At 39.3% G+C, this 27835-nt stretch overlaps 1 protein-coding gene across 3 annotated transcripts; it reads right to left on the bottom strand.

Moving 5' to 3' along the window:
• Nucleotides 1–27835, bottom strand: ppp6r3 (protein phosphatase 6, regulatory subunit 3). Of its 3 annotated transcripts, none has more exons than XM_053318560.1 (25): nucleotides 27655–27835; nucleotides 22584–22750; nucleotides 20518–20751; nucleotides 19563–19749; nucleotides 19226–19363; nucleotides 18385–18450; nucleotides 16965–17077; nucleotides 16425–16538; nucleotides 15794–15920; nucleotides 15320–15472; nucleotides 13692–13841; nucleotides 13415–13479; nucleotides 13139–13254; nucleotides 12291–12376; nucleotides 11850–11936; nucleotides 10803–10849; nucleotides 7856–7910; nucleotides 7285–7415; nucleotides 6117–6232; nucleotides 5652–5871; nucleotides 5431–5528; nucleotides 4959–5154; nucleotides 1579–1686; nucleotides 348–419; nucleotides 1–190 (listed from the first exon to the last, which is right to left on the bottom strand). In XM_053318560.1, the coding sequence occupies exons 3-25, from the start codon at nucleotides 20742–20744 to the stop codon at nucleotides 142–144; spliced, it is 2721 nt and encodes a 906-aa protein (XP_053174535.1). In that variant the 5' UTR covers nucleotides 20745–20751; nucleotides 22584–22750; nucleotides 27655–27835; the 3' UTR covers nucleotides 1–141. The 3 variants fall into 3 exon arrangements, with proteins under 3 accessions (XP_053174535.1, XP_053174534.1, XP_053174533.1); XM_053318559.1 differs by having other exon boundaries at nucleotides 10803–10900; nucleotides 15320–15469; XM_053318558.1 differs by having other exon boundaries at nucleotides 10803–10900; nucleotides 20518–20749.

Raw genomic sequence — 27835 nt, 5'->3', positions numbered from 1 at the left:
GTGATGAGCCGATGGGAGTATTGCTGGTCCTGGTGGGGGCGTGTGATTGGTACAGCTCTGAGCAGTGGCCTCCGCTGAATGGCCAGGAGGAGGGCCCTGCATGGCAGAACAGGCTGGCCATTGGCTGTCACTAGGCGACCTTCACGCCGGCCCGTTGACGGTTGGCTCTGAGGACGCACTCTGGTCCAATCTGGAGGAGATGGGTAAAGATGGAGAGGGGGATTATTTAAAAAGGAGGGAGAGCAAAAGCTATTAGAAAGTAGAGAAACATGCATCATCAGAGTGCTAAAATAAGAGCTCAGTATACAGCAGTGGTTTACATGATGGTGAGGTGCAGTCACACTTACTTGGCCTCCTCTATGGCTGACATGTCCTCTAGAGGACCATTGGGAAGCTCCGCAGTAGACCGACACTTCTCACTGTTAACAGGACACACGGATATGAAGACGACCAAGATCAGAATCATCTTAACACAACACTCACACTATGTTACAATTCAAACATCTGCTGCAGGTGCTGGCTGTAGTTTGTATACTGGTGGATAATAATCAATAATCAAAAAGCTAATTAATTACATTTGCATTAAAATTATGCACTATAAGTTTTATATGATTAATATAAATATAATTAAATTTAATATAATTAAATAATAATAATTAAATGTAATTGACAGGTAATAATTCTATTCGCTCATTCACTTTGTTTAAATGAATTCAAATAAATTTTGCACATTGCAAATGTGTGCCAGGTCCATTCATTGTGTTCCAGATGTGTGAGCAGTGTGACACCAGAATACTAACAGGATTAGAGTCAGCAGTCATGTTAGCAGCTCTGTGCAGCTGTACTGAGACTATACTGTTTGGAGCTGAATGCTGACGTCAGCATGCTGAAATGCTTGCAAAGACTATTAACATGCTGATGTTTCTCACACATAATGTTGACCATGTTAACATTTGGTAATTAGCACTAAATATTTGTGCAACTGTCTTGAACAATTGTTGAGCTATTTCAGTTAAGTTAATAATCTATTGTCAATTTAAAAGCTTTTTTCCATTTTTAATCTTCAATTTTAATATGAAATAGCATTAATTGTCAACTTCAATTATTTTTTCCCTTTCCTTTACTTTGTTAAAGTGCCTCATTAAATACTAATATTATTTTAAATGGCCTTTTAGAACAATACCAGTCAATCATTATTCCAGAGGCACACTGCAGCCTCCATACTACTGGAACACTGTAATGATACATGTGATTTGTATGTTGTGGCTCTTATATGGGTAAATATGTAACAGTTAGTATAAAGGAAGGTAAACTTCAGGTAGCAGGATGTCATGTGACTCAACATGTTGGTATCACTGTGCTGCTGCCACTCAAAACACCAAATCCAACCAATCAACCTGTCTGACCATGAGAAAGGAGTGTCCTCATAGCAGGTGGTATGACAATATTTGTGATGTCAGCAGAGCTTAACTGGATATGAGTCTCCCTGTTGGAAACTCAGGCTGACTTCTGAGACTTTCCAAAATGTCGATTAAGCTGTGTTGAACACTAGATAAGTTGTGTGTGTGTGTGTCTGACCCTGTTTTGGGACAGCAGGCAGCGGCTGAGCTGTTGACTCCTGTCCTCTCTGAATCCTGACACTCCCCTGCTGAGTATTTGTCTGAAGAGGTGTTCTTCTCTTCATCACTGGAACACACAGACACAAATATACATTAACATCACATGAAGAGATTCATACCAACCACTTTACATACACACACACACACACACAGTGAGATGTGAACAGTGATGCATGCTGAACTGACTTGACAGAGCACACGGTAAAAACAAAGGATGGAGGTGTTGAAATGAGCTAACTGGGAGAAGCATCAAAATGTACAGCAAATGGAGAAAGTCAACTGGTTTGGTTTGTTTAAGCTGTGACGTTTCTGGTTTACTTTCAAAAAAAGCTGCAAATGCCTGAAAATTAGCAGGCGAGTCTACAAACTGAGTAGAACACTGATTAGACCAAAATGAATAGTGCCAGCCGTCAGTCTCGCTTTGTCTCAGCGAACCACCAATAATCTTGATGAGGCCTCAATCAAAGCAAACACCCACAAACACCCAAATAATCCTGATCCTGAGGGGCTACACTGATAGGACACAAAACAACCTGGCATGCTTTAAATTCAACTTTTCAGTAATTACAGTATTAATGACAAGCATTGCAATACTCTGACTAAAGTAAGTCTTAGAATGGATTATAAAACGTGACACTAACTCCAAGACTGAGCACACACAATTTCATTTCAGCCACAGTCTGGCAGATAAAATGGATCAGTTTATAGTTTTTCTATCAGTGCTGGCAGAATAATAACTCCATCATTACTGAGTTCATCACTTTATTTACATGAACTGAATCTTTAATAGAAGGACACTGATAGGTTTTGTGTTTGTTTTTTTCTTCCTGCATGATAGGGCTGCTGCTTCTCTAAGCAACTTACATCTCAATCCAATAAAACTTAATGACACAGCAATTTCCTGTCTATACAGAACATTCATTTTTTATGATTTGATTGGAATAAGTAGCATCTGAAAAGCATCTATCTTTCTATTTTAAGAGTACAATAGCTTAGCTCTGATCATCATGTAAGGCAGGAGTGTCAAACATACGGCCTGAGGACCAGAACCAGTCCACCGAGTGGTCCAGGTTTGAGGAGCAAATTAAACTGTGAGGAGCTTAGTTCATGTAAAATGCTGATTGAGAGGTTTCTCCACCCTGAACACAATACAATTCTCTGAAAAACAATTAATACATATTGTAGTCATATTTAAATGATTCATATTCTCATTGTGCAAAATGTGTAAAAACTGACACATAATATTGTTGAAATTGCACTAATGTTTCTTAAAACATCTCAGGCTGTTCCTCTGTATTGTAAATAGATGGTTTATTATAGTAAAGTTATCATATATACAGGTTATATGTATTATTTGTAGGTTATTATTATGCAATGCTTTTTGTTGTTTGACACCCCTGATCTAAGCCATAACAGGTCTTCTATAGTTGTGAGTAACTGTGATGAGTGGACTGTTATAAATAGAAGGTAAATGTTTGTCATTAGTCATATTATCTACTATGCAAACACTGGGTTTATCTTAAAAAATGTATATTGTGGCCACAAGCTGCTGATCAGCTGAGCAGATCTTCATGGTTTGTTTCCAGCTGCTCTCTGGAGACGCACGCTCGGCTGTTGTGTAACTGCATGAATTCAATCAGCTGTGCTCGTTCTAGCTGAGCAAACGCCTACGACCAGTACTGTGACTTAAGCAGTTACACCTTCCATTGTGCATTTTAACCTTAATCAATCCTAAAAGGAGACAACAGCTGAGGGACAGAGCCAGTCAAAATGCAGATGTAACAGTGAATAGTAATACAGCTGTTCACAAAACATAAGCTGGCCTCCACTCTGAGGCAATTATACTTCTGTTGTGTCATTTCTAATAATAATAATAATAATAATAATAATAATGCCTATATTATAATAGGCTTGCCCTGTTAAGATAAAACCACTAGAAACTTAAGTACATTAATAAACTGCATTTGGACAACACCTTTGGTAGAAACACATGCAGAATGGAGATAATGAAAATAAAACAAACAAAGGAGCTGAAACCAAAGAAGAAGAAGAAGAAGAAGAAGATCAAAATTGGGAAAGAAAAGTTGGTGGTTGACGTGACAAGACTACATCACGGCTGCAGGCTGATCTCTGATTGGCTGTACATACCGATAAGATTTCAACACTCTGAAGAAGACCACACCCACAACGCACAGCAAGAGAGAGAGGAGGGGAAGCTCAGGTTGTAAGTGTCTCTCAAGTTCATTTAGACAAGTTGTTATTTACTCAAGACAGACAGACAGACAGTATAATGCAGCATCAAACAGAGAGAGGGGGGGGGGGGGGGACATAGGACAGGCATTTTTAATGAGCTGTTCAGTCAGGATAGCCTTTGTGAAGGGGGGGGGGGTGTCATTAGCTTCTATTCATTTGAATTAGTCATAATATGGTCAAATATAATTTAAAGCCTAAATCTAATATTAGAGAAGAGCCCTTTATCCTCACATAGGCTTGGCTGTCATTTATTTGCCACTTATATGAGTTATAACCTCCACAAATGACAGATGTTTACTTGTTTTTTGTTCTGGAGGAAGTAGGTGATATTGTCGTTTTGGTTATGCCTAACAAGTAGAGAAAATGCCTATTATTCCCTTCAAACTTTGCTTTTATGACCAGGATAGTGACATTTTGAAATTGAACTATTTCCAAATGGGCATATTTCCTTTCATATGAAGTCAGAAAACATTGTGTTACAAAGTGTTATCAGACAGTGAAAGAGTGTACTGGCTCCTATATTCATTAACTGTTTGGTATTTCCCTGGCCTTGAGATTTTCTTTGACCGTCTGTAGGTTCAGGTGTTTCAGTCCAGTGCACAGATGAGAGAGAGAGGCGTGCAATAAGCTCAGAGATTCATTCCAATGAGGCAGAGCAAAGAGAGTTGTTGGTAATTTGGTAGAAATGGAGCCTTAGATGTCTCAGAACCGTCTTCCTCTTCATCTAGTGATTTGGCAATTTTAACTAACCATTTATTATGTAAATTAACTATTCTAATTAAACACTCTCCGACCAGCAAAAGCTTTTTATTTGTAATACCTCGGGGGCCTGTGTTAGATCTCTGAGTTAAATTTAACACAGCTAAAACAGAAGCGTGTAGTGTGAAGTCACTCATAAGCAAACAGATGTGACCACACTAATAATGAGACACATTCTGGTAAAAATACCCCAATAAGAGCTTTCCAGCACTCCCCTCTTTGGGTTTTTCCAACACCAGCTTCAGTATGTCTTTCTTTTTTTGTTGTTGTTGTTTCGAGAGTGTGTGTGTGTGCGTGTGTGCGTGTGTGTGCGCGTGTTTGGCAAACCTTTTGAAGACGGCGGTCTCAGTCTTGGCGTCGACAGTGAGACTGACTGTTTCTTTCATGGAGCCGTTGATGACCGTCTCTGTGATGCTACGCTGCTCGTTGCAGGTCATTTCCTCCTCTGCTTTAGATCTCCCACAATCCTTAGAGGTGGTGGAGGAGGGTGAAGCCGCGCTGGTTCCCAACCAGCCGTCACATTCTAAGGGTTAGTACAGAAAGGAGGATGAAGGTCAAGCTAATTTAAGCTGTTTCAACACTTAACCACAACGACTTGTAGTGATTTTGGCTTGTTTACATGTTGCTACTGAAAGACAAGCGAGTAAACACAAATACACTGGCAAGTGTTATATTTTATACTGAAGTTTTATTAGAGGGACCCCTGGATTGTGTGTGTGTGTGTGTGTGTGTGTGTGTGTGTGTGTGTGTGTTTAACTACCACTCTGTCTACGTGGATGTGCATGTGTACACTTCTTACCTTCAGGCTGCATGGGTGCATTGACCCCCAGCGGGTCCCCTGTCTCTATGCTGGTTTCCATGGCAACAGGAGAGTTGCACCTCAGAGGGTCTTTGGGACTGAAAAAGAACAATCTCTATTTAAAACCTCACTCTATTCGATTGAAAGAGGATGACAGGTAAAAGCGAGCGATGCACTGCTGCTGACAAGGAGTGAGTGAGCAGTATCAGTCAGCATCCTACCTGATGGGGGTGAAGTTGGAGAAATCAGCCCAGCCTGTTGTTTCAGTGCTGGAGGCAGCATTAGGAGAGGAGCTCCATGATGAATCTGACAGGGCTTCTGTGGAGGTGGCGGAGGGGGACAGAGGAGAGGAGGGAGCAGGGTTGCTGGGGCTTGAAGCTGGAGCTGTGGAGGTACCTGTGTCCATGGGGATGTCATCGAAGTTGGCTGTCCACACTGGCCCTGAAAAATGATGATACCTAGTTAGCAATGTACACAAACACCCAGAAATGACTCATAGTTCTGATGAAGTCTGAACTGAGCCCAAATCCTGAATGGTTTTCTAATTCTAATCCTAAATCAAGCCCAGCCAAACATTCAAACTGGCAAAGATGGTCTTACTCTATTATTCTTATCATCATCATCATCATCATCATCATCATCATCATGTCCTTTGATGGATATGTAGAAGTCTTGATCACACCAACCTGTGTCGACCTCCATTCTGTCATCGGTGCTGGGGTTGGGGGCTTCAAATGGATCTCTCTTCACATCCTCCTCCTCAGAGTCTGTGCTCTCTTCACTGTCTGTGCTGCCCGAACTCCTGACACACACACACACACACACACACACACACACACACACACACACACACACACAGTGTTATTTACAGTCATCAGAGTTCATCCTCTCTTTATACAGCAGAGAAAAGCCCACGCTCATACTGCTTAACTGAATGTTAGCCAGTGTGTTAATTAACATCAACATTGAGTAAAGAGGAAACATTTGGGTCATTTTTATGGGAAATGTATTTTTTTTAGTTTAGTGTCATTTTATAAACAAATCAGTAACTTTGATTAATCAAAACACTCATCAACTAACTAAATCATGAAAATCATTATCAGTCATCTCTTTTTTTACTGGACAAACCAAAAGAATACAAGAAAAATACAATAATAATAATATTGCACACAAAAAAAACCCTGAATCCTACACACACACACACACACACACACACACACACACACACACACACAAAAATACCCTTGCTTATATTATGTAGCACACAAGTGTTTGGTTGCACACAGAGAAAATGGTGATTTGAAGGTGTAACAAGGCACAACAGAAGTTTATCTAATGTGAAATTACAAAGAGAGACAGATTGAGACTTCAGGCCTCTGTGAAGCCAGTAGCATATTGTAGGTTCATATTTTTGGTTGGCATAAAATGTATTTCATTAACACTGGAGATGAAGAGAAGCTGTGTGACTCTAACTAAATACTACAATAGTACAATTTACACACTATTATAGGAAACCATTAAAAACAAACACAAAAGCAGAGATGTAGGTTGTATTTACTTGAAACACAGCTGGTCCAATGACTAATGTTACTGTATATAAATGTAATATTACTGTATTTTCAGTGTGCAGTGCAGTTGTATTATGAAGGCAAAAAAACTAAAAATAATATTGGATTAGATTTGGTTGACCCAAACTCAATATAAAGACTGATGAGAATCAGGAGCAAAAATGTGATTAAGACATCTCTGCTTTTATCTGAGCTCTGACTTTCCAATAAGAAAAAGGTTATCAACTGACCATGCCTTGTAGGCCAATTCAGTATTTCATTGATTGTGCGTGTGTGTTTGTCTGACCTGGGGCGTCTCTGTGCCTCTGGTGCGAAGGTGACATCTTTTTCATCCCAGATATCCTCCTCATCTGAACCAGCATCTTCAAACTGCTGGATCTTCTCCTTACAGCGTGCCTCAAACAAAGCTATATTTGCCTGAGGGGACACACAGACACACGGACACACACACACACACACACACACACACACACACACACACACACACACAACTTAAACATTGTTTATATGTACACTACTCACATACAGACTACAGTTGGATCCTAGAGAACAAAAGCCACTCAGCCGTGAAGCAGACATTAACATGTATTATTCCTTGTGTGCTTCAACTCCAAGCTTTGGGTTCAAATACAGGTTATAGACAAGATTCATCTTCATATTCTACACATCTGTATTACATTACAGCTTTATCTCAGTGTGTGGCATCTGCTTCTAAATTAATGTTAACACTGATAACAGGAAATAATCATGCCATATTAAATCAAACACATTTTTATTTTTTTTCCCATGAGAATGAGATTTTCTCCTGTCGTTCATTGACTGTGTATGAATTCAAGATGAATAATCAAAGTACTTACACTTTCATTTGTATTCAGAGAAAAATTGATGTCTGATATTCTATCAAAGGGAATACTGCAATGTTAAAGAGAACAGAGTTTAGTTTAGTTAGGGTCGTTAGGCATCCACATATAAAAAAGGCAGCACACAGACAGACAGGCTGGAGCACTTCATGTTCCAATAGCACAAGGAAAGATAAGCTTCATGATACATTTATGTAGTGCTCAAGAAAGAAGAAAAAAAATAACAGGTTTTCTTTTTACATGCATGTTTGTGTGAGCTGGTCACACAAACAAAAGCAGACAGAATAAAGGCTTCTTATCATACATAGACAATGTGAAGCCAAAATAGCTACTGTCAACATTATTTAGTCAAGCCAACTATTTTGTACCCAACATTTCTAATTATAGTATATAAATAATAATCATCATCATCTTAACTGTAGCCAGAGAGGATTATTATCAGTGTCAGGTCTCTGCTGTGGTTCCAGCACTAATAGGTCCAGGACTTTACTGTATGTCTGGCTCTATCAAAGGTGCAAAAATACACTTTCCAACAACTCCTGCTACATGTTCTAATGCTGGACACAAAGCAGATTCTGAGACCTTCTCCACTGATGTTATCTACAAACTCATCTCTAACCACTGTTCTTTTTCTTCATTCCAATCATTTTCATATAAGGCAGCATGCTGCAGCCTACCTAGACTAATATAAACCTGAATAACCACAGTTATTTCAATGATGGACAGGAAGGCAGGAACTAGTATTTGGTTTGTAGAGCTAGAATACTTCCTGTCTGAGTGAGGCTAAACACACCCTGAACCGTCTCTGTACAGAACAGCTCAAGATGAAACTGGTTTTGATTCAACTATCAGACTTTAGTGGAGAAGCAAGGAGGTGTTTGTAGTAAAATGTCACTGTTGAGACATTTGATCTTTCCAGAGTGAAACGAGTGAGTGAGACTCCCTGTCCACACATGAACCCTACAATCACCAGCTGAAAAATCCAAAACTCAAACAACTGCATTATAACATTTTTACAACAGTTACTATTATTGTACTGAAAGATACTCTTCACCTAATCCCACTTTACTTTCCAACGTGTGCATTCATGATCATTGACAAGTATCTGACCAGTAGACACAGTGAATGGATTTTTAAGGATAATGTGATAAATGTACTCAGCTCTCTGCTGACTTCTCTAGACTAGGTCAGACCTTCTCCAGCTGTCTTGAATGCACAGATGGAAGATCACCAGACAGACCTCAGGCAGGTACACCAATACATCTGTTCCTACTCACTCCAAATCTCAACAATCAATACATCTTTTCAAGTGAGTTTAATACTGATGCACCACTTCTGCAGTCATACATTGTACTATTTTAGACTTAAATATTCTGCAGTGTGTTTAATGTGCAGGGCAGAGGCTAGGCTATGTCAGTAGTTTGTGTTGCACTGTGCCTCATTACATGCAACCAAATGCTCTTTTGCTATTCTGTTAAGTTGAACTGGAGCAATTTTGTAGACTTGATTCAGCTGGAATCTGAATGTGTGAGCAGAGTATCTGAAAGCATGTCACAGTTAGCATATGTGTGTGTAGGTTTTAAGGATGTAATAGGCATTTACATGAATAGGGTTGAGGAATGCATTCTGAACATTTGTATTGGTGTATTGATTATTTCATCCAAGAGTCACGCAGTATTTGCATTTCCTATCCTATCCAGATAGGTTGGTTTTTCAAGTCTACTTCAATGCAATACTCAAATGGCATGTATACTGTACAACGAAAGAGTTTTCTGTGGCTGTAGTCACTCCTGTCCTTAGTGGGGCTACTCCACAGCAAAGAGTGAGTGATATGATCCACAGTCATCACTGTGTGCAACTATATTATGAAGCTTCAGCAGTGTTTAGTACACAAATCAAATGGGCATGTGTTTTCAAACTGGAGAATATGTTTCCACTGACAGTGTTTTCTTCCTGAGCAGCTTGTTGCCAGAACTAAACTGCAGCAATGAACCAAAACAACACAAAGAACAAAGACTTAAGATTTGGTTCTTAATCTTTTACAGCAGGGCAGGGCTGCAACTCATGACTATTTGCATTACTGACTCAAGTATTTTCTTCTTTGGCTTATTAGTCGGTTGTAGGTTGAAGGTAGCTGCCAACTAAAAAAAAGCAAGAACATGTTGCCATGTCACTGGAAATGCTCTTTCACTCTTGCCCTTTTTTACTTTTTGTTTTTCCGCTCTTGTCACACCTTATTTCTGAGCTGTGACGGGTTTCAAGCATCTATGCACATATGCTATTGGAGTATTTTCTTCAGATAGACTTAAAAAACATCTAAGCCCTATCCTTTAATGCTAAGACCAAGATCTATGTAAGGCTCTACTTCACCCGCTGAACTCATCTAAGGTTAAAGCAGACACTTTCAATCATTGATCATTTACAAGCTATCTCTAACAACCCACAACCTTTGTAGATTATAGCCCCAAATCCAGATAGCCCTTTAGGAATGAAAACAGGGACAACACACCAACACCACCAAAGCTGGATCCACTTTCTCTTCTTTAAGTCATGTTTGTATTGGCACACTGTATGATCTTAGATACATCAAAATGGAAAACAGGCATTTCCTGGAAGAAGTGACTGATTATCTTCTGTAGCAACCTACTTGGTAATGATAGGTGCCTGGGCTGTTTAGAACAACTTTGGATGTATCTTAATTTAGCTGCACAGACATCCAGATCCAGATTGTAATGTATAGATTAAACACAATACATGATCTGTGTTATGTCATGGTATATGAATGGGGCTGAGGACACAGCCTTGAAGCATGCCTTCCATGATCTACAAATGTTCAATCAGACAGCGACCCTCCAGCTTTGTCATGTCTTTAATGTCTTGTCCCTTCAAGTGTTACACAGTAGTATTTAGAAAGCAAGTCCAGTCATGCAGGATGAGTACTCACTCCACAACATCGTCCTGATCAGCAAACTCTTCATCATTGAAGCCGAACTGCTCAATAAAATTGGACGTCATTTGTTGCATCTGATAATCAGAAAAGGCCTGGCAAAGCCCAGGACCAACGATAATGATATAGTCTTGGCTCTACACAAAGCTTACTTGCAGTACAGAAAATAGCAAATCCATATATTGATATATTGGGTTTAAAAAAAACTAAAACTAAAAAAAACTAAGAATGTATAACATGACTGCTAAACAAGTTAATAGCTACAAAAAACCCCACAAACATGCATTTAAAGTCAGACACCAAATGCTTTGACATTAGTTAAAAAAATCTATTTCAAGTTTCCTTTATCACATTAGTAGTTAAGTAAATTAATTCAAAAGATAGTGGAGAGATGTCTGTGTAGAGTCTAACTGCAGAACCCATAGTCACAAAACCTTTTCACACATACATAATCTAAGAGTCTATGCATTTCCTGAGTGGGAATTTTGATGTTTTATGATAAAAAGGGCCTATAGACGACAATAACAGAGGTTTAATACATCTAACTGTTGAATTTTGACTGCAGCCAGCTGCTCTGACTTCATGCTAGAGTCTTTTGAACAGTGATTGCATACATCACCCAGAAATTAGATTTTTGATCAATTAAGTCAGTGTATGTAGACTGGATGAATGTTATGCATCCATCACCTAGAATTGAGCTTCTTAACATTGTAACAGCTTCACAATTAAGTGAAACTAATGATGGACAGGGGCTTCAGTGTCTAACCATACATGATGTATGTAGTTCTGAGGCTTTAGTACAAATGAACTGTTTATTCTGGTTCACATAGGCCTGTCTCTTACAGCTTTATATAGTACACTGTCGCACACTGAACTGGTTTGATGCTCTCCGCCTCAGACTATACGGTCTCCTTTCACTAATTAAAACCTCCATTCTATCAATATTCTAAGAAAAGCTTCAATGGCTACACAACAAAGCTTCTTTTAAAAAAGGTATTTGTTTTATATGTGTCTATGGGCCTGCGCTGTGTGTTGAAATCTTACTTGTTGTAGAGAGGAGTCCTGGTGAAAGCCGCTGTCTTTAAAGTCCACCTCATCGTCACTTGAAGAGTGGATGTGGTGTGTGTTCACCTAAAGAGAGGAAACCACAAGATTGATTTCATATGCGAGATGGGCGGCAGAGATGCTATTTGACGTCAAGTCAAACTGTGTCTTTACAGTTGGTCATGGTGTAATTAAATAAATCTGCCTTCATGTTTGCTTATGCTATTATAAATTATAAAGTAGAGTCCAGGAGTAACTAGGTATATTTAGATGTAGTTTTACTTCCACAATGCAACATAGCATTTAAAACTTCATCACTGTTTGATTTCAAATCCACAGGAGTAATAGCAATGAAAACTGTGTCACAGACAAATGCATGAGGATTACAGTGAACATCCAACATGGGATGGCATGAATCCAGCTGTGCTTGTGCTAACTCACCAGGTCAACAGTGTTTCTCTTGTTTGTGTCAGCCAGCTGCCCAGAAATAAAGGCCTCCCATTTCTCTCTGTCCTCCGCTGGAAGCTCTGTCACACACACACACACACACAGACACACACACAGACACACACACAGACACACACACAGACACACACACAGACACACACACAGACACACACACAGACACACACACAGACACACACACAGACACACACACACACCATTTAAACTATCTTCATATACTGTACATTTGACTCAACTGTTAAAGAATGCTGCTCTTGAGTTTATGTGGGATCTCCTTATTGTGACAAATAATAAATCCATGCTAAGTCCAGAGTGAAGTGATGCTTCAGTTAGATCTAGAGTCAACTGTCTGACATTAAAAGACCAGTATGTCACTCAGATTTGCCTCTAAAAATATAGAAGTGTGAACTGGAAAAATATATTAAAAATAAAGAACCTACTGTAACAAATGTAACATATCAGCAGAATATAGGACAACTGTGACTATTAACAAAAGCAGAGTGTCAAGTGGTGACATCACCTCAAGCCTACAGTGCAGCCACTTGCCGGTGGCTGCGAATACATTGACCACTGATCTGCTAATAATAACTCACAATATCTGGTGAGTGAAAACTACTAATTTTCCCTGCATGCAAACATGAAGCATTTCCTGTAGCTTTGTCAATATTTTAAGGCTGAGATACTCCGGTTTTCCACTTCCATAGTTCTACACTGGTTATCACATCATTGCACACAAGAAGAAGGAGCACATGCACTTGCACAGTATAAATATATATGTAATAAATGAAGATGATTAGATTGATAGATGGAAGGAGAGCTGTTACCAGAGATGAGCTGTTGTATCTGCGGTCCGTTAGGGCCTTTGTCACAGTTATGAACTATAGAGTTGGCTATTCTGGTGAGGTGACCCATGTAACCTCGTCGCCGACCACCTTCCGCCCTAAAACACAACAATCAATCAATACAATTAAGACAAGGATCATCTTACATAGTAAAAAAGAGCAAAGGACTGTTTGGTTTGTTGTTTATCTACACTAATGACAACAAAATAAAAAGTTGCTACATGCTGACAGAGTTACTTATGGTCTCATAATACTCACTGTTCTTTCTCATTGGAGCTCCAGGCATCTACAATTCTCTGTATAAACTGGCACTTTTGAAACAGCTGGTGGAGAGAAACACAAGAAATATTATAAAAAGCTAATTTGGTGTGCCTACTATGTGTAGACAAAGACGTCACTGAAAGACTTGAGTCTGTTTAAATAAACCTGAGCACTACACTACACACTGTTCAGCTGTCCAGATCTAAACAATGACATCAAGGAAACATGACAGACTTGCTGTAAATGTTTTATTCCTCTAGAGTTCTAATCTTACATGTTTGATGAGGATGCTCTCTCTTGCATGTTCCTGCTCCGTCTCTGGTTGGATGTCAGTGGGGGCAGGGGGCATAGCCAGAATCATGGCTGTGCAGATCTCCACCTGAATGTGGAGGAAGTTGTTCCAGATGTATTTGAAATACATGTCCTGTGAAGAAGAAGAAAAAAAAACATGATTTAATTATTTTAATATTCAATTAGGTGTTTTGTTCTTATTTTCTAGTTTGTTTTGTTTAACTCTTTCCCGTGGAAACCAATAGCAATTACATTGTAAAACATTAGTTATAATTGCTCTATAAAGCTGAGTGGATTTATAACCAGCAGGTCAAAGTTTAAGCTGGAAACAGACATGGTTATTACTTTGTTTACTTTTGTTTTTACATCCAGATGAGTCCAGAGTTCCATCATACTGATAACTGGTGTGGTTGCCTCATGCTGTTTCTAGCAGTAGCATCTACTAGATGTCAGTAATGAATTAGCAGTTGACATCCATGGCTGGCCAGACTAGGGATGTCCGTTTCAGGTCATTTTGTTTTCAATAGACTGCTAACTAACTGGTTCAGTTAATAATTAATTAGCAAATGAATGATTGAGTTATGGCCAAAAACATGTTTTGTGAGGTAACAGTGATCTTGACATTTGACCACCAAAACACACAGATGATATAAATAATAAGTACTCCATTACATAAATGTTCTTTTCTCACTTCAAGTCCTAAAATAAGATATGCATTTCAAAATAAAAGAATGTGCACCATAAAATAAAGAGGATGGATCATATTGAGCTCTTAGATTGTTCTTATTTTCTGTGCCTTCGGTTCAGATTTGAGTGCGTTTGCTCAAAGATTTATGTTTAAGTCCGTAGTGGAGCTTCACAATCACCCACGGTCGCAGGATGTAACACAAACTGGTTTTCAACTGCTCGTTGAAGAACTTGCTCTGTTTTATGCAGGGAACTACAGTCATTGTGTTTTAGGCTCTCTTCCAAAAAGGCAGGTGACCGACACTCAACCGTGTACCTGAACGCCTCGTGTATTCCCTTGCTGCTGATCTGCTAAATGCACTGCTGATGCTACGCTTTCTGTCTAGACATGAGGTCACAGTGTCTATTCTTGATTAAAAGCTCTGTTTTCACTGTCTACATTTCTCTCTTTAGAGCACTTTTCTCTTGACTTGTGTCTGGCCTCTCTGCTCTCTCTCTGACACGCAGGAGTCATGCTGTGTAGTTGAAGCATCTGGTCCACAGCTAAATAACTTGGATGTTATGTGTAATGATGATAGCTTTGCAGGTGGTGCAGCTTTTATTTCGTTTTACTGTTCTTGCTCAGCTGTCTTTAAATTATTTTGGAATCCTGTATTTTGCAGCCAAGCAAGAATCAACTGAAATTGTAAATCGACCCCAATACATACATGACAGAAAGTTCAACTAAGAGACAGAAAAGACGAAGAGCCACTACTACATAACTGCTTAATAGGGAATATAATCATATAGTAAGTTACATGGTGCAATGCCAAAAAACTAAAATATTTGTGAAAACGGCCCAAAACAAATACACAATACAGATAGTTGCTTCAATCCAAAACTGGAAACTTCATGTTTTGTGACTGAGAGAAGTGGTGTACTCACTAGTATGACTCCCAGTGTGTTGAGGTTAATGAGCTCCGTGTTGATGCTGTGTGTGTTGCTCTGCAACAGACTGGCCACCAGTCTGACCACATTGAGCCTGGTGTTGCCCACAGGAGGGTCCAGCACCCCCCACGTCGTCTTCATCACATTCTTCTGGTCGTGAGGAATAAACACAGCTCAGTGCAAACGCAACCACACAATACATGGTAGAAGACCCTCTGTCACACAGTCATTCTGTGGCTGGACCATCTGTCAGCTTCGTTTTAACAAAACTTTTACAGCATCAAGAACAACACTCATGTTTACAAGTGTTTGATAAAATACACTAATTCCAACTAAACTGAAAGCAGCTGAGAAAAAGCTGAAAATAGTTTGGACTAAAAGAATTAAGCAGCTGCAGCCTGCAACCTCATAACTTCAATCTACAAGACATTTGATTTGAATATGCTCACAGCTGTCCCTGTGTTTTTTTACCTTTGGGGGTTCCAGTAGCAGCTGGTGGAAGTCTTTGAGTCGGGGTCTTACAGCCTCCAAGATGCTGTGGTTGACTGAGAATGACGGGTGGGACATCCCAGGGGGACACTCCATATGACCCTCAAACCTACAACACAGAAAGTCAACATAATAAGCTGTTCATCTTTCAGACAGGAGGCAGATATTGAACCATGTATGTACAGTTTTTACCCTCCACTCATTGATAATGACAGATGGTAACAAGTATCAGTTTTAGGCACACTGTGCCACAGATAGGTGTACTTTAGTTTAACACTGGTTGTATTATGCTACCAGTGTGTGTTCACATTGAGCTTTACCTCCAGATAAAGTGGTTGTTATAGTGATGCTGCTGAATTTACAGACCTCAGAAATGACTTTAGTGAGTGTTAAGTTATCATAGCTAATAGTAATGATGGACAAACTGTAATAAATCAAAACACTATACTTACTAACAACTAATGTATATACAAAAACCCACACAAAATGTCTCAAATAGAAACTTTTTTATGCTGAATTTGCCCTCATTTCACATCCTCCAACCATCTCTCCATCTACTGTACATGCACTATCAAATTAAATTATAAAGAACGGCAGGGCCAGTAATACTTACGCTGGTCTCCTTGTCTCAAACAATGTGAGGAGGATCTGGATAACACTGACAATTGCAGAATCATTCTTGTCCTTGTCGAAGATATTAGACAGCAGCTGCTCCACTGTCTCTTGCCTGAGGAGGACAGACAGAGTCACTTCCCTCATCAGTAGGGCACAGTTTGATTCCAACAATGCAAAAAATGAAAAGTAAAATATAATATATAATAAATTGGCAAGTAAATAAAAGCTGTAAAACTGAATATCACTGTTGTAGGTAAGTAATATTTAATAAGCATTAGTTTTTTCTCTTTTCAGGCGGTGCCATGCTCATGTTAGATAACCTTCATCCCAAACTCTCTCACTCTGCAGTCATTTTAAAAAAGGCACTAAAATCATTTCAAGAGTTTCCCAGGCAACGACACATAGGTTGACTCGTGTTTCAGAAGACTGCCACACAGAGGCTCCCAATGATTATTGATTTGTGAATGAATTCATTGCACAATTATAGAAGAAACGTTGCCTTTACTTGTGGAAACAATGAGCATCAATGAATACATACTTTTCAAGTGTGGACAGTAGTGGGTCGGGCTCTGAGCAACCCTGGACCTGGAACATCTGGTCTCTGCTCAGTCTGATGATCTCACACAGCGACTGGGAGGCATTGGAGTGTCTCTGTTAGGAAAGGTGAACCAAATTGAGAGATAAGGAAAGGACACAAGGAAGTGGGAAGAATGCAGGATGTCTACACAGCCAATAACTTATATTTTCATCAAGAATAAGAATACAAACAAGCAGTGTTCTACTCACTCCTCCCTAATCACAAAAAGCTTCTTTCTACTTACCACTGGTGGCATGTCGCCATGCAGATAGTTTGGCTTTTTTCTTTGCCAAGATTATGAGATTTGTACCACCACCTCAATCCAGTGGTGAATGGAATTTGTTTGCGGTGCTCACATAATGTAGAACCTTAACAGCAACCAGTCTTTGTGGAAACTATTAACTGTTTTTATTACAAACCATCTTCTACCAGGGTAAAAAACTATGCAGACTGTAAACACCCACGTCTGGTGACTTTCCAGCTTAACCACAACACTGTTTCTAGAAAGACACATTGCTGTTGAGGAAATATCAAATTTAGTATGTAAGATATTTGGATTTCCCATAACCAAAATGATGAATTAGATTGGCCCTGAAAACATTTAAAATCTATCTGCAGGGCTATCAACATTTTTTTCATTTGGGTGAAGTGCTCCACATTGCGTGTGTGAGCAGTGTGTGTATCATAGCACCGCTCATATTAACAGGTTAGAGCAGCTACACAGCCTGCATCAATCTACACATTCAACCTCTCGCCTATTTTTCCGCCCACATGACGCGCTGTTCTCAGCAAAAATACAGAGGTAATGATCTGCTAGTGGCCATATTAACATACCAGAAACATCACATCTTTCACTATAGTTTTAATGTCTGTATCAGTGGAATATGTCACATACATGGAATAAAATACATGGAGCTTATTTTCTCAACTCTTGTTCATTTGCAGTGATAGTAGTTCAAACTGAGAGTCCTGCCTGCTGTTTTAAGTTTTGATGTTATTACTTTATTTGTAGACAGTTTCCCTACAAACATTTAGTTTGTCAGAGTGTTTATCTGGTTTGTGGAACTGTGTGTCATCTAGAGGGATTTTCCTCATTTGTAGTAGTGACATCCAGAGTTTAACTGGCAGAAAAACTAAATAAACTCATCCTGTGTGAGGAGTATATATGACTGAATCAGAAGTAGCCTCCACCTGCTGTCTGTCTGTGTGAATGCTGTGAGCGTGCAAGCCGCTGCAGTTCAGTGACGCACATGCACTACTCAGAACTGGACATGCAAATGATCAAACAATTATTTCTAATTGTATATGCATGCAGCCAAAGCTTGAAAACAAGCAGGAAAAAAAAGTTGGTTCATCCAGAGCATGCAGGTGTGGCACTTACATCCTCATCTTGAGAAGGTTGTACCATGTCCACAAGTCTCTGAATCACCTTCTCTTCATTCAGCCACTGAAAGGAAACACAGATGGTCAACAGAGTACTAAATATTATGAGGGAAACCAAGTGAACAGGACCTTTTAAACAGTATTCTAAGTAAATTATTATATCAAACATTATTTTACACATATACAGATTCAGTATCATCTTCAGTGGGGAGAATGTATTAAAAAACTAGAGGTTGCTATGGAACAACTGTGCTGGAGGTACCTGAGAGGAAACCAAGCAGCCTCTCCATGTGAAACCATGTAACCGAAAGGAGAAAGTCTGTTTGTGTCTAACACTAACCGAGACCATTTGGAGTTTCCAGTAGCTTTACAAACAAAACAACAAAAAAAAGTCATTCATGGAGAAAATGTAGCTTCTAGTCCTCTTCTGTCCAAATTCATCCTGAAGAATTCAATTATGAAATACTCCACAGATGCATATTGTAACCTTGCACGCATGCAAACAGAAAGTGTCAGAGTACATACCCATGTTGCACTGTACCATGATGCTAGGCTTGCAAAACCAGCCTAAATTATGCAACCTCAGCTTTGACTAACCGAGCTGGAACTAAGTGCAGAAGAGTTTTTCCAGTTTAAAATAAAAAGGCAAAGACTGGTGACATCATGCCACTTGATGGGCTCATCCAATCAGAGAAGCTTTGGCATTTGAGCAACGCAATAATCACAATGAGCTAAATGGGAGTTGTATTGTTAGTCTTGTGGGTTGTGATGGTCCAGCTTAAACTACCTGAACAGACAGTGAACAGATGGGGAGAGCTGATGTTTGTCCCACTACTCACGTTGAGTACATCCTGTCGTAGCTGTTGTGGTTCGATGCAGGTGAGCATTCTGAGCAGCAGGTCCATGATGGCCGACGTCCCGATGTGTTTGATCATCAAGTCGACGAAATCCTCGCGCTTCCGCAGAAAGTCCACTATCTATAAAACACAGACAGACAAAGCATTGATATCAGTTTACTACAGGTCTACAATATTCTGTTACAGAGCACTTGACCTGATTACTGCCAATTAAATATCAATTACATCAAGATCTGAGACTAGATATCACCTTAGGTTTTGGATATTGTGATGCAAGTGTTTTCCTGGTTTTAAAGGCTGCGTTTGTTTCTAGGCTCACCTGTTCAGGCTTGCGTCCAATGAGGATGGACAGGACCTTGGAGAAGAAGCTGGCCAGGAGCGGGTTGAGAGGCGGCTCGTTCTGGAGGAAGCTGTAAAGTTTCATCAGCAGTTTCTCGTCCTCTCCCAGTCTGTCGTTGATCTGACCCACATCTGATGTAAGCAGCTCACAGGATATGTTGGGATACCTGGGAGTTAAAAAAACAACAACAGAGGTTTGCTCGTGTTTCCAGTACTGTGACACCATGTTTACACTGAATAAGCTGCCATTATATACTGTAGATTTATCATGACGCAAGAGGCAAAATATAAATAGTCACTACTGTAACAAAATGCTGATAGATGCAAGATGTTATGAAGGAGGAAGTCTGACTCTAATGTTACATGTCAAGTTAAAAGACGATGATGTGATCGGTTTTGGATTCTCAATAAGATTCAACACTTCCTTCTTCAAGCTTTTTGTGGTAAAACAAATGACGGCTACAAATACCCTGCAGGTTTATAATTTATTCACATCTGGCTGAGCAACAGAGAGACCAAAACATCAGTCTGTAATAGAGCTGGATATTGTTTGAAAGTATTCTATACTTACTGCTGTTATGAATTGCAGTATTTCCCCCCCCAACAGCTCACTTTTAAGTAAGCATATTTTTCTACAAAAGCTGTTCCTCATTAAAAGTTGTGACGTTAATACTTCAGCACAAGAAGCTGCAAGACAAGTTTGTCTAAATTTTTAAAAAAAAGAAAAGAAAAAAAAGGAAAATCTAACCACATATCTGATCAAAAAATAAGTCGACAACGGTACAAATTTGTAATCTAATGTATTGTGAATTTCTAATTATATTGTATGTTTGAGTTTTTACATTAAAAAATGACAATCCCATGGAAAGTGATTATATTTACAGATATAAAGCAGATCTCCTTAGTTTCATCCTGTGCACGGCTCTCTCTCTTACTTGTATTTAACCTTCTCCTCAACATCAGTGCAGGGTTCCTGTGTGATGAAGGTGACCAGGTCCTCCATGCACTGTGGTCTCAGCAGGAAGTCCACCAGTTTGTGGTTCTGGGCCTTGCACTCCTGCAGGACGTCGTCTTCGTCCATGACCTCCGTCAGCGTCACATCCTCCTTCTCTAGCAGCGTGTCGATGTGGGACGTGGTGTGGAGGTCAAATTTCCAAAACATGTTGGCTCTAAAGAGATCACAGAGAGAGAAAACAGCATTTAGTAAAGCTGGGCAGTGTGAGCAAAAATGATTATCATAGTATATTTTAAGATTCAGAAGATACCGCTCTTTTTTTGGGGGGGCGGGGGGGGGGGGGGGCCTTTAAAGAGGTTTATGGTGGTACATTATAGCTACTGTATATCCAGAGCAGTTTGCCAGTAACTGAAATCCACATGTTTACATCAATGAGGCTGACTTTTTAGTACAATTACACTGTGAGGAAGCTAAAAAAGAAAAAAAGAGTAAATTATTATCAGCATGATGGTGAGTCATTTTACTTTGAACGGCTGAGCTGATTTATCTGAGCTGGAGTTTAAACAAATGAAGAATGGAGGTAGAAGAGCAACAGGACCATCATGAACCGCTACCTCTGCTGTTCCTGCACTCACTGCTCTCCTGAGGAGAGGTGTGTGTGGGGGGGGGGCCTGTTGCTGCCAGACTCGGAAAAAATCTGGAAGTGTCCGTGGATGAGAGTAATCGCTGCTGTGTAAATACTACAAATGGATTTACAGCGTTTATCAACACTGTCGTCCTGGAAACTGTTTCACCTCCACAGAATCAACTGGATGAAAAGAGTGAAGCTGGCTGAACCTAACACTCAGCTAGAAACGCTATGAACAATGGTGATTACAACACCTAACTGTGGGAGGACAGTTAGTGCACCTCCTTTATCCAGTGGCAATCCATGAAAGCTACACAGTGTTTATTGTGTCATTTTATTAGAGCTGGGTATCATTTAAAAAATGACCAGTACTACCAATACTAATCCAAGTGCTCTCAAAGTGATACTGAGAGCTTCCACCCATTCCACATTTAGTGTTCTGTCTCTTATCTGGTGTAACAGACGTGTAGTGTAGTCACACTTTAGAGCGTTTAGGTGACATCTTGGCTTGAACTGCTAAGCGTGCTAACTCAAAATCACCACAACTTCACCAAAACAGACAGGTTATAGCTGCTGTCCATACAAATAGTCATATTTTCTAGCTCTGGGTGCAAAAGGGATGGATTCTGTTTGACTGGAGAAGTCTTGATACTCCTTGATATTGATTTATTTCTGTCGATACCTTAAAAAAGGTATCGAGTATCCATACCTAGCCCTATATTTTATCCTTGCTATTTGGAAGACAAGAACCAACTGATGCCGAGTTATCCACAGCATCTGATATAAACAAACTAACATGCAAACTGCCCAAGATGTAGATCTCTATGTAGTTAACCATAATGCTGATACAGGGGCAAGTTCCTGTGTTCACTTTGGTTCAGACTCAAACTTTTGAAGCATATATATATGATCATCATTTATTTCTTAAGCTGACGGACGTTGCCAATTATCAAATTATACTGGAGGCTTTGTTTCCCAGATCTCACTCTAAATCTGTGCCCGACTAGCCAGCAAGCTGTACCCAGCATGCCGTTCATCTGTATTATTTAGTAAATATATAATTATTAGTGTTTATGTGTCACAAATTGTGTGCCACAGAGTTAGTTGTGGGTAATTAAGGTTATGCAGTTGATAGGACTCTCTGTATATACTCCACACAGCTAGTCGTGACCATACAGCTCCTCATTTTACTGCCATGTTGACAGCCACTGTTTCAGCAATACAGCGGTATGCTGGTATATGAAAGCTTTATATTGTATGGCAAATTAAAACTAATGTACTGGTATCCTATTTTCAGTTGCCATTTAATATTTTTAGCCATTTCTATATGTCCAAAAACCTCACTTAGGATCAGCCTTCTTAAAATTGAGCCTAGAACAGAGCATAGTAGCTGACTAGAGAGGCTGACTTTCACTTACCTGTGTGTTTGTTGGAGTCCAGGTGGCGGAGCTCAGGTTAGAAAGAGGTGTGTTCTAGTCTTTGGGAGTTGTGGCCCATTCCAGGCTAGCCGGACGGACAGGCAGGCAGACAGCGGTGATGGACAGACTGACAAACGGCACACATACAGCAGTTCAACAGCACACACCTGTGAGGAACAGATGGAAACATGTTAAAAAGGAATGTTGGAGCAATTTTCAATATTATCTGTAATTAGGCAGAAATTGTTCACATGCAACTTTATTTGCAAAACAAAGACAGTAATGCCTATAATACCCAGTGCTGCTCATTACTACAACATTAATCACTCTATGATGGTTAACAACAGCCAGTTTATGACTGCCTAAATAACACTGGGACGCATCAGGTGAAACTATGAAAATCCCTTCTTAATTGTGCTAAGCAGTGCGCATTAGCAGCAACACAGCATTCAGTAGTCACAGACCTGCTGCGTCACAACTAAAAGGTTTGGGTCATACAGATAAGATTGTAAAACTTTGGATTATTCCTTTAATCCTCAGCTGTTTTTTCTTGGATTTCACTTCATTTATTTACATTTGCTACCATAATTATTTTCATTAACATGTAAGTGTAACTACTGTTCTGTGGCATTTTTTCTGCAGTGCTAAAGCTGTTAAAAAAAAAAAAATCACTAGTATTCGTTTTCAGAGTTCCCATCGTGCTTTGGGTGATATACACAGGAAGTAAATGTTGCCACGGTGATGGTGGCTGAATCCAAATGTGAATGCTTTTGTTATACGTGTTTTTCTACCATCAACTCAACTCACATTGACGGGACTGACTACCTCATGTTTTTCATCTCTCATCATCTGTAACTCATCTATACTATATTTCTCAATGGTTCTCTGGGAATTGGTTTTTAACTATTTATAAAAAAAAGGACATTTGCAGGGTCTTCACTTGTAATATTATCTTCACATTCTATTATCTAACTATGGATTATGGCTCATTTTCCTGTCTGTAGCCCAGGTGGATTCTTTGAAGTGTGCAGAGAGGTTTGGACAAACAAACTCATTAAGTCTGCAAGTGTGATGAAGTCACACAAAGTTAAAAAGTAATTAGTATCTGAAAGCATCCAAAATTCCTCCCAAGTCAACATGACTTTCATTTCAAAACAATGAAAGAGGATTAATGTTAATTATCATTGTTATACAGTTCAATGAGTTCAAGATCATTTATGGAACAATTAAGAGTAAGGAACTGAAAACATGCAACATTTAGTAAGTTTAAACAAATGTTAAAAATACCATATTAAACAAATATAACATGGATGGAAGGAAAGGGTACAGGATATGTAAGTCCTTACTCATTTGTATTGTTTACTTCCATTTTATGTTTTGTTTTTAATTGTTTTGACTGTTTTGTTCCGGTTGTTTGAAGTTACCCTGTCAGATTAAACTGCAACCTTTCCTTTCCTGGACTGCAATAAAAAAAAAATTAAAACCTTTGGCTTGAGTTATTGTTGTTTTGAGCTGCACTATTTAAGTATCTGTCTCTTTTTGTATGTTTATGGATGTATAAAAAATGAATTTGTATATACAGACTGGAAATAAAAAAACTTTTTTTTAAAAAAAAGCACAAGTCAAGACATTTGGGATCAGCTTGTGAGCGCTTATGTAAGCCAATGTAATTTTTTATGTTATTAAGCGTCTGTACATATTAATGAATTTGACCCCATGAAAAGTTTCTGAGTCCTCTGTAACCACGGATACAGATGACAATCACTAGATTGCATAAAAATCTAATGCTGATTATTTTGAGGATCTAGAGTTATAAGAGTCTTCTGATGATCTCGTAGCTCACTTATGTGCATTTGTCCTGGATGGACACAGAGACACTGCCATGACTGCAAAGAGTGAAGATGATTCTAGCAGTATGTGTGTGATGTCTGAGTTTCATTTACACCAACTTATAACTGAGGTGTCGCATTTCTTCTGCATACTGTGTCAAATGGGTTAAGTGTTCAACAAGCTGCAATCAGTAAATACTAAAATAAATTAAAACTTGCACTATAACAACATCATTGTATTCCTTAGCTTGTTTAATGAATGTTTATTGGATATGTAGATGACCTGAGACCTGACCTTACACCCTGCACTACCACATGTAAGTTAGTGTTATAAGAGTAGTGTAGCTGTGTTAAGGACTAGGGCTGTGTGTAGTGTGTGTAGTGTGTGTGTGGTTAAAGTGTCAGTGCTGACTACAGTGTGTCAGTTCAGAACTGCTGCAGCTTTCTCTTCTGTTGTTTCCACAACTGCTGGAAGAGTTCAGTTAGCAACAAATGGGTTAGCCTAAACTGAGTGTGCTCACTTAAGGTGGACTGACCTGTAAGGTGGTCCAGATATTCTCATTTTAGTGTAGATCTGAGTGGCTCTTAAACTGAGAACAGAGAAATGTCTGGCTGCTGAGTCTATTCTGGTTCAGTACCATATATGCTTCTATATGGGTATAATATACAACACACTGTACAAAGTATCATAGGAAACTAATGAAAGAAGATGCAGGATCCACTTTCATAATACAGAGCTACTGAGCTGTCAAACATGTTCAAATGACTTTACAGGTAGGGGTGCACTCTGTCAGCTGTATTACAGCGGGGAAAAACAACTTTAAAAAATTGGACACTGATAACAGGACTCACAAAACATTGTGAATGATGTCCTGGTTAACACCATCTTTGAAATAATCTGCATCCACACTGACACGACACATGACCGTTCACGTACACTGGGCATGCACGAGCCGCTGTAAACAGGAAGCAGATTGTCTACTTTGTGATTGTTTGCTTAGTTTCAGAAAATACTACGGAGGAAGAACAGCGACGGTGAAGAGTAAAACTGAGTATAATGTAGCCATGGCAGCAGAAAACATCACCATGTGATAGGGGTGCAACCAATCAGGAAGGACACGTCATCATGACTGATATGACACAATCAGGAGGTTACTGTTTCTGGCGCACTAAAACGCAACCCTGCAGTGTTAGCTGCATTTTTAGAAGTCTCCATTTTAGATGTTTGAAAACAGCGGAGTAGTGTGTACTGTAGGTGTAAACACAGCAGACGATACATGTTTTAAAAGAAACATATTGGTGTGGAAGTAGCCATACATTATAACTATTTTTTCCAGCCGCAAACAGCAACAAAAGTCAAAGCCGCTGAGTGTTGCGGGCTACTCTGCATGGATTTTTTTCAATCAGGGTAAAGGATTAAGTGAATCCTAGTTAACGCTGCAAGACTACTACTAGAGAAACCTGATTTATAGTCTGTGTTTACTCGACCAGGATCTGTAAATGAGACAGGACAGAGAATGTGATGCTGCAGGATAACAACAAAGATGACAAGGAAATACTGTTCAGTTTTTACATCTTATTGCTTTTTTGTTAAATTCAAAACATCCACTGTGCTAGGAAAATGTTGTGATCTCACTAATGAGTCTAATGGCTCAATGTGCCAATAAAATTAGCAAAGAAATCTCTTCAGTCTGTAGCTTTATACATTCAGTGTCCTGGTTTAGTTTGCATATATGATACATGGAATAGAACCAGCTGCAAGTAAACACAAGTTTTATACTAACAAGGTTGTTACAATGTGTGTAAAGCTGTTCTACAGTAAACACTGGTTTCCTATGGACAGAGAGAAGGTGAGCACTGTTGTATAAACCCCATAACAACATAGACTGAAGTAAAACAAGATGGCACCAAAAGGCTGTAGTGTTGTGTGCTGTAATGTTCAATAAATAAAATAGGTGCAGAACTTCCCCAACACTAAAATGCAGCCATAAAACCATCATACAAAGTTCATTTGTGTTGTTTACGCTTCAGTTTCTTTCGGTTATTTGTTGTATTAACTCAACAACAGCAGGCTAACTAATGACCACCATAAAACACACAAACGTGCAAGGCTCCAAAACAAGGAATTAAACATATTATTCTATTATACTGACACCTTAATACAGCAACAAACAAAGAAAACACTAAGACATGTTTCACAGGCCAAAAACCATAAAACGCACTGGGTAAGCTAGCACGCCTAACAGCACGAAAACAACGTTTTACAGTGTGTGATTGGACAGTACAGTACACCAGCCACTGTCACAAGATCCTAACTGTTCAGGTAAATATGACTGGTGTTTCCAACATTCACTAATGAAAAGACAAGAGCGTTTACCTCAAACCAAATTTTCTTCAGCCTAAACACTTACAATTACATTAGCTGTAATGTCACAATTCATTCATTTCTATTTGACACATCTGAACCAACTGAATGGGCCAACTGAAAACACAGTTGATCTTAGATTGAAGTAGTAACCGCAAATTAAACCCATTAGCGTTTCTTATAATGTGTATAATGCTATCTAATAATAGCATGCAGTCAACGTCCGTGGAGAAACATTGATGGCCCTCTTACACAGCTGCAGTTAGTTAAACCGCAAAACGTTCATAAAAGATTTAACTTAAGCTAAACAGAGATTGAAACGCCACAAATAAAACATCTGATTATACAACTTCTTACCACATTTACATCAGGTAACACATATTACCGTTACTTTCGTTAAGATATTGAAATTCTACGTTTGCAGTAACGTCAAATACCCACTTAAGTTACATATCAGGGCCCAAAACAGACTGGCACTAACGTAACAGAAACACACCGGCTCAGGCAGACCGGCTAACGTCACTAACTATCAGTAGCTATTGTTAGGTAACCTGGCCACCTAAAATCAGGATCAAACTAACGTTAACGTTAGCTGTGAAGTTAAGGCTGCTACGTCAAGTTAACCGGCAGCAGTGAGCTATGAAGCTAACGGTAATTGGCTAAGAAGTTGGCGGAATAAATAGTGTTTTATCTCACGTTACCTAAAAACACTGATATGTAATGTTACAGTTAACCTAGCCGCGTACTAGCAAGAGGCACACCAAGTGTCTGACAGCTAAAGATGGCTATGTATGCTTCTTGCTGGCCAGCTAACGTTAGCCGACTACCTAAAGACTGCTGGCTAATCGTCTCTTCAGCACCAGCCAAGTGTACCTACCGACAGACAACGGCAAACGACGAGTCTCCAGCATGTAGCTTATCTTGCCATTAGCCCCGAGCTTTACAAAACCCAATACAGAGATAACACAAAATTCCGGCGAGGAAAATAAAGCGTTTAAAACTGATTCTGACAGGCGCGAAAAGGTATATCATCGGAGGGCACTTTTCAAGATGGCGGC

This window comes from Scomber japonicus, chromosome 5 (assembly GCF_027409825.1).
Source record: "Scomber japonicus isolate fScoJap1 chromosome 5, fScoJap1.pri, whole genome shotgun sequence".
NCBI lineage: Eukaryota > Metazoa > Chordata > Actinopteri > Scombriformes > Scombridae > Scomber > Scomber japonicus.
This window is presented reverse-complemented; position numbering and strand designations above follow the sequence as displayed.